At 46.8% G+C, this 12,532-nt stretch overlaps 1 protein-coding gene across 1 annotated transcript in view; it reads left to right on the top strand.

Annotated features, from left to right (window-relative positions):
- Positions 1–270: 270 nt before the first annotated feature.
- Positions 271–12,532, top strand: part of si:dkeyp-19e1.3 (USP6 N-terminal-like protein) — a 29,795-nt gene continuing 17,533 nt past the window's right edge. The window contains 2 exon segments of the mRNA XM_042110011.1: positions 271–680; positions 12,373–12,532. The exon segment at positions 12,373–12,532 is cut by the window's right edge and continues 8 nt beyond it. Of these exon segments, the coding sequence (XP_041965945.1) occupies positions 12,519–12,532 (14 nt within the window). The 5' untranslated portion in view covers positions 271–680; positions 12,373–12,518.

Here is a 12,532-nt window from a genome sequence, read left to right as displayed (position 1 = left end):
ATAGAAAATCACAATGTCGCTTCTGAAACTATATTAAAAAACAATAGGCTATGTGTATGTCAGAAATAGGCTATTAACTAACCTAATTATGAATAGCCTACCAGTAGCCTAATTGGTAATGCAATAATGACAACCCTACGACACAAAAAAAGAAGAAAAAATGTGTTCTGGACATTGTGCCCAAACAACTGCTGTTTACATAGCTTAACTAATTGCAAAGGCAGTCTTTCACAATTTAGGGTTTTATTCCGTTTATCACCAGCGCAAACCAGCGCAAGGGCTTCAAGGCCACACCCACTCATTTCTGTGGTTGACTTTCGGGGACAGAGAATCTCAACATTCAAGTTATGGGAGTGGGAAGCTGTTAACTCGGATAACTGAACGCACCTACTCAGTTAAATTACGTTTTATTTAGCCCCGTGTGAAAGTTACCGTCTTCCGCAGCTGCTCTGTACGAGGCTGTCGCAAGTGGCATTCCGACAGCTGCTGTTCGTGGCATGTGGAGCGAGCGAATGTTATGTAGCTGCTGTTCTCTGATACAGTGCCGCTATGAACGCCCTAACTCACATCACTGTCACACGGAGCTAGCCACCTCCACCATTATCCATATACGCGCGACGAAAGAATGCAAAGAGATCATTGTTTTGCTGCCGTGTTGTGCAGAAGAAACATCTAAAAAGGTAAGTTGCCTTTTGGCTTTTAGTGTCTAGAGTTATTACAACGTCGGGAGCTAGCAGTAACGCTAGCTAGCGTCGTAAGGGTAATAGAACAAGGCTTTCCGATCCTTTGTGATGAAGACTAGAAAACCCTCTCGATGGATGGACGGATGCACATTCTAACTTTGAACAAGAGTTGTTCAAATGACTCAAACCTGTACCTGCTGTTAATCAACTGATCTCGGTCTCAGATACTTTAACGTCACCTAAGCAGTGTGTTTTTTCTTCGTTAAGTTATCAGTAAGCGTCTTGTTTGGTAACCACTCGTTGTAGAAAGCTAGCTGTGAAGAACGTGAAACCTCTTCTCATAGCACATCGCTACGTGTGTAGTTTCGGGGACTGTTAGCCTCGTTCAAATGCAAATGAACACACAGTGCCCAGAATATCATCATATCACTGGAAACCTAACGTTAGATGCCCCACTTCGCTATTTGAAACACTTCGGTAATCAACTTAAGCTACATGAATTAACTTTTAGTGGATTGCAATCCACTGTCAGTGGATTGCCCCTGCCTGTCATGCGAACTAGATACTTTTTTAGACAGTGCGCTATAAATTAAACCAGATTATTTACATAGCCTCGAGTTTGGATTTCACAAAATTACTGGACTATCCAAATCTTCCTGTAATTTTGCCATTTTTCATTGGCATCAGGAACGACACTTCCTGACACTTTTTCTGCCTCCTTCAAACTTTTGTAGATGGGTGTGAATGATCATCAGTCCCACAGTCCCTCTCTTAACGACTTGGTAGCATATGTGGCCCTCAGTGCCCTTCTCCTTGGCGACTTTTTATTGTGTGCTTTTTTTATTTAGGGACTTTTACGTAGGGTAGTCTACTGAGCTAAGTGGCATCTCGTGATGTTGCTTGAGAGAGACTGCTCGGTGAACTCAAAGATGTAGTCGCTTTGCATGTGAACAGAGGCCGCTACCAGTGTTGTCCTCATCTTGCACTGCATGAACCACTCTGATTCACATTTTAGCCTCTGGTTCGTGTGTAGCATGGAGTTCTCTGGATGACTGCCTTCATTAGCCCCCATGTAATCACGGCAGATGCAGTGACACAAACACAAATCAGCCGGGGCTAGAACAGGAAGCATCACCAGCGGTTACAAGGCCCGTTTCCTCTCGCTGTAGGCGAGGTGGGGCAGCAGAACACAGAAGTCAGTTCCCCGGAGACAGCCACGCCACTCCCGTGTGCTGTCATTGCCTAGTCCTTGCTCTTTTTCAGACACCAACGCAGGCAGCAGCACACGTTGCCCGCCAGTCTTCACAGCTCAGAACGCCTCTGTTGTAAACTCGATTAACCAAGTACACACATACTCCCCTACACTGGTTTTCAACACTCCCCTACACTGGTCACCTCCCTTTCCTAGTACACAGATGCCCACTTCAGCAGAAGTAGGCCACAGTGCAATAGGGGTAGCAAACACTCTGCTTTTGGTTGGTCCTTGAGAGGAAGACAGATCGTGCTGCACCAGCATCCTTGAGAGGCTGTACCAGATCTGATGTAGGATAGTGGTCATTGTAGAGAGAATGTAGTGCAGTGCAGTCCAACAGCAGTTAACAGTGGAACGAAACATTAAGCACTTTTGTAAGGAGGGAGAATGGATGTTGGGGGAGAGAGAGGGAAAGAGGGAGAGAGAGAGAGAGAGAGAGAGGGGGAAAGAGGGAGAGCTTCCGCCTATAAAATATCCCTTGCGAGCACGGCGGCTGGCTGTGCTGCTGTTGCTGTTGCCAGCCTGGCGGATGAGGGCGAGCGGGGCCTCGGTGACTCACTGTCTCACCCTGTTCTGCGGGGCTCCTCGGAGCGGAGGACGGAGGGCCAGAGGGCCCGGGTGGCCAGCGTCCTCACTGCCCCGCCCTGCTTCGCTCCCTGGAGGAAATGGAGACGGAGGCCGCGGTGGTCCAGTTTGGTGTGCCGTGCGGATCTGTGAGCTCGAACGTGCCCCTCTTCTCCCAGCAGGCGAAGTAGACGACTGGGCTGCTGAAGCGTGGTTCCCCTCAGAACTCTGTGGGAATATGGATCACATTAGCTGTTCCAAGAGGCTGAGGGTGAGAAAGAAGTCAAGAATAGCTGATGGGCAGAGTTATAGCAACTAAAGGGTGTATTTTAATGAAAAGCCCATCATCTCTTTCTTCTAAACATTATTCTAAGGTCTGCCTGTCTGTCTGTCTGGCTGCTTGTCTTACTTTGTGCTCTCTTTCCCTCTATCAGCATTCTGAACTTTTACTCATTCACAGCATAATGCACCATTACCATATTGTGGATAACTACCATACAGTATAGTTATTCATACAGCCTGCTAGCCTAGGCTAGTTCCCTTTGTAGCGGATTGGTGAATGTCCTTTACTCGTCTCTGTCTTGGTCGGGCTCTCTCTCTGTGATGTGAGGCAGACACAATATGCACCCTCAGGTCAGCTGAGTCATTGGCTATGTCTGAGTTTAAGGTAACGCACCGCCTGCACACACACACACACACACACACACACTGCACTGTCAGTGGAAGTCAGGTCGTGTTGTGGAGCATGAGGACACAGCACAGAAATAGTGTCCTATTCTACACTAGGAGTAAGGGCAGTCATAAACCTTTCATCTGTTCAACATGGGCATTAATTAGTATTCTCATGCAGCTTCTATTTAAAGAATCCAGTGTGTCTGTCTGGATAGAATATAGGGCAGGTTTTCCATCTGTCATTGTTCAGTGCCCCCCCCCCCCCCCCCCCATGTTCTTCAGTGTGGGAAAAGGCAGTCTGATAGCAGCACTCCAGCGAAGGGGTATGTTGCTCAGGCATTCTCAGACAGTGGGGAAGTCCAGGGCAGGGCGCAGTGGAAACTTCATCCAGCCTCCCCCGTTGCATCTTTTTAGAGGGGGGCATTCGCAGAGTGCAGTCCCCAGACGGGTGCGGGCGAGGACGCTAAGGAGAAGGGACCAATAGAGACACACACACACACACACACACACACACCACAACCCCCCCCACCCCCCAACCCGTCACGACCCTGTTATTCTGGGCCTACTGTGTTCAGTAGTGTGTTGTCCCACGGGGCAGAATTTTGTGTCCCTGTGTTTTTTTTTGTTGTTTTTTTTTTAACATCCTGGCAGACATGAGCACTGCCATGTTGTTGCACAGGCAAGCTGATTGGAACAAAGGCTTCCTTGAACGCTCTCTCTCTCTCTCTCTCTCCCTCTCCCTCTCCCTCTCTCTCTCTCTCTCTCTCTCTCTCTCTCTCTCTCTCTCTCTCTCTCTCTCTCACTCACTTTCTCCCAGGGCCAATGTGAGGAGTGGATAGAGCCTCTGTGTTGGTAAAGGTTAAAGGTGAAGCTGAGTTAGCGCAGCACCTTGTTTAATGTCCCCCTTCTTCTAGCCTGTGTGTGCGTGCAACTGGCGTCCAAGCACTGTATTAGGAGGTCATCACAGTCTGTGAGCAAACAGCATGACCGCTGCTGTTGCTATGAAAAGAGCATTTTCCAGATGCGTAAGCATACGGCTCACACATGAAGTGGGCCAAGGGGTGAGCTTTGTTGGGGCTTCGCCCGAAGGCCATGTGTTGTGCTTTTCCGGGCATGAACACAGCATTTGCTGTGTGTGCACTGCATTAAGCTCTGAGGGTTAAGTGTTTCAGTGGTTCCAGTGAGGCTCATAAAGGTACTGCTTATGAAACAAAAACGAAAATATTTTCCTTAGAGGTTATCATTGTTTTGCGTCGTGTGTTTAGCATCCACCTTGCCCTTTAACCCCCCCCCCCCCCCCCCCAGGCTCGACCTCTCGGACCGCTGGCTGCTGCGGTTGCACCGCCTTGTGATTCATTGTATCCTCTCAGGAAGTGTCCGCACGCAGGCAAACAATCGCTCATTGTTTACGGGGAGGACTAGTAGTCGTGGGCCTCAACTGCGTCCCAAAGGGCATCCTCACTGCTGAGCCTAGCAGCTTACCTCAGCAGCAGTGTGGAGCAAGCCACATGAGTCTGCACTACAGTAGTAGTTTATTTATTCATTTTATACAGGTCAGAAGCCATGTGGAAGCACTAGGCTGCAGTATCTTACATTTACAAACTATCGACACAAGATCAGCTCAAGAGTACAGTAGCTCATGGATCTGCACTGCTTGTTCCATGAATGTAAACGGAATTGGGTGAGATTTCAGCACTCATTACGTAGTGTTGGTGCCTCTCTAGGCTGGTCCACAGCGGTTCTTAAGGTGATGACGTACATGGGGCCACGTTTTGTGAAATGTTGCTGGGCAACCACATAAACCGGTTCCATGTGTTCTAATTGGCTGAGCATGTCTGTTTGCCTACTGATAATTAAAGTAGCCTACTTCTAAAAAAAGATACCCGATATTAATGGTAATGTACCCAATAAAGAAATACTTAGGAACTTTGCCCAGCAACATTGCTCCAAAAGTTGCCTTAACTGCATCATTAGCTTCAGACTAGATATAGGCTATATGAAACAGGCCAACACTAAAACAGGCTCTGTGAGCAGTACCATACCTCCATACCTTTTAAGCATGTGGTGATTGTATGTGTGTCAGCACGACTAGTTCCATAGCAACATCTCAGTTTGATTGCTGTGCCCTCCCCACCGCATTAGATATATTTACTTCTACCGCAGCCAGAAAAGTGCTATGAGGTTTCAGCCCAGTAGTTTCCCCTCTTCGCTGCACATGGTTGCTGCAGTGTGAGACGATGCTTCTGCCTGGCCGGCGCAGTGTGTGAACGGAGTGCGGAGGATTAGCCAGGGGGGAGTCGGGTCTGTGTACAGAAGTTTCCAACAAAGAGCCGGGCTATTTTCAGCTCCCTCTGTTGATCTCAGGGCCTGGGATGTATTAGTGGGGAAGGGAAAGACCCAAACACAGAGGTTGCATTTCCACACAAATAACAAATGCTGGACCAGAGGCGAACCGGTGTGTATGTGATTTGCAAGAGGGAGCTTGCACACGTACATGCACGCACACACACACACACACACACACACACACACACACACACACACGTACACTGCTCAGATGCTCGCCCAAGCAGGAAAGCCCACTGAGAAATTCCTGCTTTCATTTCCACTCTGCGGCCCACTGAAGGGAAAGACCCAAACACAGAGGTTGCATTTCCACACAAATAACAAATGCTGGACCAGAGGCGAACCGGTGTGTATGTAATTTGCAAGAAGGAGCTTCCACACACACACACACACACACACACACACACACACACACACACACACACACACACAAGAGGGTGTTAAACCGGCAGCCACATACGGACACAAATGTCTACACTTTCCTTCATTAACACAGGACTCTATTCACTAACCAGTACCCCCTCTCTCAACAAACACATCCTAACACCTAACTTTGTACACACACACACACACACACACTAACTCACTGCAGCAGCACTCATGCAAGAGCTTTTCTCTACACTAATAGAGAGCATGTGGCTGCTGGTGACAGCACCTTCCTGTTAGGACAAGACTGAATGTGTGTGTGTGTGTGTGTGTGTGTGTGTGTGTGTGTGTGTGTGTGTGTGTGTGTGTGTGTGTGTGTGTGTGTGTGTGTGTGTGTGTGTGTGTGTGTGTGTGTGTGTGTGTGTGTGTGTGTGTGTGTGTGTGTGTGTGTGAGAGAGAGAAAGGCTGTGTTTTAAAGAAAGCTTGAAGGAGAGGTTTTAAATTGTATACTTATGTGTGCATGTTAGAGAGAGAACAAGATTGTTTGTGTGAGTGTACATGTATATTTAGGAAAGGAGGAGACAGAAATAGTGTGTGTGTGTGAGAGAGAGAGAGAGAGAGAGAGAGAGCAAGAGACTTCCCACTCTCTCACAGCAGTGCCCCAGTATATGTAATGTCATTACTGTCCCATTAGTGCCGTGGGGGGGGTTCACATGTGGCCCAAGACTGGGCTTTCTTTGACTCCACTCAGCAGTCAGTTCCTCAGTTAATGGGACTTTCCTCTCTTTCCTCTCTTTCCTCATCTCTGTCTCTCTCTCTTTTTCCCTCTCTCTCTCTCTCTCTCTCTCTCTCTCTCTGTCTCTCTATTATCTTTCTCTCTCTCTCTCTCTCTCTCTCTCTCTCTGTCTCTCTCTCTCCCTCTCTCTTTCCCTCTGCTGGTGGCTTCCTCTCCTGGTTTTGGCAACACTCACTCAGCCCCCAGACCTGTCCAGACGTACATCGCACAAAACTAAGGAGGTGATGTCATTCTCAGAGTCATCAAATGCTTTGTCCGTTTCCCTCCATCAAGCGCACTGTCCAAACCGTGAACTGAACACGGGTCAGTCAGCCCAAAGGAATTCACTACCGTGGGCTGCTGGACGGTGCTGCTGGACGGTGCTGCTGGTGGTTAATCTATTGGTGTGTAGCTGCTACTGCCAAAACTGCCAAGCTTCATAGTGACGTTTTTGTGTTTTTTTTTGTTTGTTTTTTTGCTGCTTCTGGAATGGTGGGCTAACCATGTTAGTTGGATTCCATGGTCTCCTCGCTTCAGTTTATCCCTGAGACCTGGTTGGTATTTTAAATGTACAACATGGTTTAATGACAAACCTGCTGTGAAGTTAACTCGTGGTAACAGGTAAATCTCCTAAAAGAAGGACCTTTCTGCTTTTTTTCACTATGTAAATGAAGCCACAGGGCTCTGCTGTTAGGAGGTTTATCACTTCCTCTGGGTGAGCTTACCCAGGTCTATCACTAAACCACATACTTAAAAGACATCCCAGAATGTAGCTGCTGTTTAAATCATCTGCTCCGTGGTGACAGTGGAGATAGGGCAGTTCATGTTAGGCAGTGCTAGTGTAGTGGCTAAGGAGCTGGGCAAGCATGCAGTATCCTGAAAAGTTGTGGGTTCAATTCCCGGCTTCCACCGTTGTGTCCTTGATCAAGGCACTTAAAGGAGAAATCCGGCCAATTTTAACACAATTTTCTCATTTCCACATCCCCTGGAAGAAAGTTTGTTGGTGTGAAAACCAAAATTTAGTTTTTTGGCTAGATGCTATTTTTTTGGAGGACACAAAACACTGCACATCACCAAAAACGCACCATGCCTAATTTGAAGCAAGGTGGTGGGAGAATCATGCTGTAGGGATACTTCTCGACAGCAGGCCCTGGAAGGCTTGTATAGGTAAAAGTAAAATGAATTCAGCAACATATGGAAATCCTGGAGGACAATCTGATTCAGTCTGCAAGAGAACTATGACTTGGGAGATGATTTACTCTCCAGCAAGACAATGAGCCGAAGCGAAAACTACAGAGAAATGGTTTAAAGACAACAAGGTGAATGTTCGGAGTTGCAGAGTCTTATTTAGGCTATACTTTTGGTAAATTATTGTTAAAAAGGCCAAATTAAATTGATTAAGATTCCATTTATAAAAGCAGTAAAAGTGGAAATAACTAAGGGGGTGAGTGCTTTTTTTTATAGGCACTGTAGGTCACTTTGGAATAAAAGTGTCTGCTAAATAAATAAATGTGAATGTAAATGTTAGCTTAGTCAGCATAGTTAGGTCTCTTTAGCACAAGCTCTTTCTCTTATCCATAATTAGGTTATCTGTGCTAGCATGGACTGGTATCTAATGAAACAATAACATGTCCTTGTTTTGGCTAGTATTAGAAATGTGTATCCTGTTAGCTTAGGCAAACTATAGTCCACCTCCTCAGCGATAACCATAGGCCATAACCTGTCAGCTTAGGCGAACTATATATCTCCTCAGCTTTGTAAACTGTAACCCAAGGCTACGTCGTCAGCTCTGTTTTTTCTTGGGTAGGGAGGCACGGTCCATATGTGTGTCTGGCGTTGCCAGACTAGTAGGCCTGTGTCTGAGTAGCCTTCAGACGCTTATTCTCCGGTCATGTCTGGCACAGCGATGCATTTTTAATCGCTCTCATCTTCTGCATCTACACCACAGAGCGACAGGTCAGGTGTGTGTCTGTGTGTGTGTGTGTGTGTCTCTGAGGCGGTGAATGACTGTGAGTAGAGGAGGAGAGAGGAGAGGAGAGGTCTCTGTCTCTTCTGGTGTCAGCTCGAATGAAGCACAGCTGTGTTGTCTGTGAAGTCACCTCTCCTGCTCGAGAACCCAGATTTACCCCACTGCACCAGAGGGATTTGGAAGCAGTCATTCAGAGTGGTCAGAAGAAAAGAGACATAAGGATGATTCCAGCGGGGCATCTACACCTCCCCTCGCCCCCCCATTCACATCTCCGATGGCCCGCCATGCATTTTTAATCCCCCTCTTCACCCATCTTTGGTCCCATTCAGAGTCTGGGTCACTCTCTCACGCAAGTTGTGCAGCAGCAGCAGAAGGAGCATAGCTCTGCCAAACACACACACACACACACACACACACACACACACACACACACACACACACACACACACACACACACACACACATACAGTACCCATCCCCCATCCACAGTCCCTCAGGCTTCTTAACTGACTCCAGACCAGCGGCATCTCTTTGTGTCTCTCTGTCTTACAGCAGTCTGCACAGCAGCAACACTGAGCTGAGATCTCTGCCCCCTCTGCACTGCACAGATGTGGAGCAAAGCTACTCTGTCTGTTGTCTATTTGTCAGGTCCGTGTCCTAGTGTCTGTCTTGTTGTGTCCTCGTCGCCCTCTCATCTTTTCTCTCCTTTTCTCACCACCTTTCTCTCACTCCTTTACTCCTTTTTACTCTTCATCTCTCTCTTTTCCTCCTCTTTGTATGTGCGTCGTCTCTCTCTCTCTCTCTCTCTCTCTCTCTCTCTCTCTCTCTCTACAGAATCTAGCTGTTTTTGATTTAAGAGGCTGGACATGCGGTCGGACATGCAGCAAAGGCTGGCTGGTCTTTGAGATGGAATGCTGCACTGCTGACTGGTGTGATCGTAACGAGGTCATAAGTCAAGCCAGGCTCGTTTAAGGGTGTGTGTGTGTGTGTGTGTGCGTCCACCGGTTCTTCAAGCCCACAGCACAGATGCAGCTCTAATCCCACATCTTCTCCCAGTGGTCTAATCCAGAAGAGGAGGTCACGGCGTCACGCTGATTAGTAATCCCAGGCCAGGGTGAGTCGGCGAGCTGGGCTGGGCTGGAGGGGAGCATAGACTGTAAAAACAGGAAGCTCACCTCGCTCACCGTGACTTCACATATCACACTCGGCACCTATGGCCTGCCTTCATTGACTCTGTCAACACTGTGTTGATGGCGCTGTCAGCTGTCGCATTGCCAGTGAACATAATCATTACTGTGGCCCTGCACAGGTTTCTGAATTCTGTATTCCCTCAAAGGCTCTCTGAGGGAAGGTGTTTCTCCTCAACAAGCAACAGACTGTGCCAACAAATGTAATTTATTCATGAGTTATTACTTTAAGAGGCACTATGGAGTATTATTTTGTTTAAACGGGTCCTATCTACTTTCATGCCTTACACAGTTGCTTGCCCACTGTTGCTTTAGATTCTTATTTTTGCCTGTTCTCGGCATTGTCAGGGTTTTCTTAGTGGCAGTAATAGACTCTGTGGTCATTGTGGTAATGATGTGTGTTTCATTTTGTAACTTTCCCATAATGCATCAGGAAAGCGGAAGCGTTATCATGACCCGCATCTCTATTCAGAGCTGTCATGTGCGGTGTGTTCATTTTATGAAGAGTACACACACACACACACACACACACACACACACACACACACACACACACACACACACACACACACACACACACACACACACTAACACCTCTCACTCTCAGAAGTCTTCCACCTATTCTTTACTTCCTTTTCTTTCTTTCTTTCTTTCTTTCTTTCTCTAACACTTCTCTTTCCTGTATCTCTCTCTTTCTCTCTCTCTCCTTTACATCTCCATATCTGCCTGTGTCCTCCTCCCCACCTTTCTCTTCTCTCTCTCTCTCTCTCTCTCTCTCTCTCTTTTCTCTCTCTCTCCTGCTCCACTCTCGCAAGCCTGAGGGAAATGAGGAACGAGTAAGTGTCACTCTCGAGCTTGAGGCTTGTTCTCTTATCTCAGTTCTCAGTTCTGAACGGACCCAGGGTCTATAGCGCGCACACACACACACACACATAGCCGGTTCTCTCCACCTGTCTGTGATCAGTGCTCGCTTCAGTGCTGTTTAAATCTACACTGACCACCATCAAGCCCACTGTGGCAGCCCTGGGGTCTGTGGTGAAGCTGTCTTGCTAGCTCTGTGTGGCACTGGTCCTTAGGTTCTTCCAGGTCCTGTCAGGGGAGTTTGTCCAGTAGGTGTGTGCTCTATATGTCATCTCTTGGAATGTTGGGCAGTAGGGTTTCCTAGGTCCTGTCTGAGAATTTTGTGTAGTAGGCCTAGTCTGAGTTTACCTCCTAGCCTATATCTTCTCCTAGGAACATGGGTCTCTCCAATGACTGGCCCATGCAGTTTGCTGCATATTCAGAGCAAGGCCTTAATATTGTGCACCCCCTGTCACTCTGGGAGGCTTTGGAAGGAATTAGGGCGTACCCTCTGATGTGTACCAAATTATGACCTCATAATGCCTCAGTGTCACATGCCAGGTCTGTGTCTCCCCTGACCTGACACCTGACGTGCATTCAAATTCGCATAACAGTGGCGAACATTTGCAAACAGTTTTCCGTTAGCCTTGAGTTTTCGGCGAACGTTTGCGAACAATTGCAAATAGGGATGTAACGGTATGAAAATGTAACCTCACGGTTATAGTGACCAAAATTATCACGGTTTTTGGTATTATCACAGTATTTTTAAAAGTGTGTTCAATATGTTCAGAAAGCACTGATAGGCCTACACAAGCTGACTTGGAGTTTGCTACTTCTGTTATTTGGATCCAATGAGTGAGACCAAAGTAAGTGTTCAAAATAAAACTTTAGGCTACTGTGTTCTGCTGATAATGTGAGTGGAATGGATTTAATGAGCATAAAAAGACACAGAGTGGCTAAATGATACAGTGCACGTTTTTGGTGACAATGTTCCGCCTTTTTAAAAAATCCGGTGTAGCCTAATCTGAATCGCAGTTCAAACCATCAATTAGACAACAGAATCAGTAGTTTTGTTTCATTGTACCAGGCCTACTGTATGTCAAAAGCAGGCTCGGATAAGCTGGGAAGGATTAAACACGCGGTTTCAACACCGCAGTAATCAACCGTGATAATTATGATATTTCAAAAGAAAACGGTAATGGTTATCGTCAACATTTTTATCGCGGTTTACCATTATACCGGTAATCGTTACATCCCTAATTGCTAACAGTCTGAGGAGGTAGTTCTCCACGAACATACAGTGGAACTGGACGTGAGTTTGACGAAGGCAACAATGCAATTACCGTTGCAATGGAATGTTAACACCAAATCGTTCAAATTTAACTGTTCAAAGAGAACATGTTCAACACAAACATTCGCCACTGTTAAATTTGAACACACCTCTGTACTGTCTCCTCTCTCAGAGCCTGCAGGGGCCAATATTTACATTTGCATGTATTCATTTAGCAGACACTGTTGTCCAAAGTGACTTACATATGTCAACTATATCACAAGGGATTATATTGTCCCCAGAGCAACAAAATATAAAAATATGAATACAAAATATGCATGTATGGTTTTCGCTCATGAACCACAATATGTTGCAATGTAATCTACTGATCTTTCTTTGTCTCTTCTGCCTGTCTGTCTGTCTGCCTGTCTCTGGTTCCTCTCTTCAGCAACCTCACAGCTGTCCTCACCCTCTTTGACCCTCTGGGCAGTTTTTCTATGATGGCCAAAACAGTTGTCTTTCTTTGCACGAAATGTGTGCAGTCGGGACAGAAGCCTAAAGCGACGTGAGGTTCTGTTTGGTCAGCCTGACGAAATGAAAAGGGACAA

The sequence above is a fragment of the Alosa sapidissima genome, chromosome 11 (assembly GCF_018492685.1).
Source record: "Alosa sapidissima isolate fAloSap1 chromosome 11, fAloSap1.pri, whole genome shotgun sequence".
NCBI classification, from domain to species: Eukaryota; Metazoa; Chordata; class Actinopteri; order Clupeiformes; family Clupeidae; genus Alosa; species Alosa sapidissima.
Note: the sequence above shows the minus strand (reverse complement) of the source record. Positions and strands in the feature narration are given on the sequence as shown.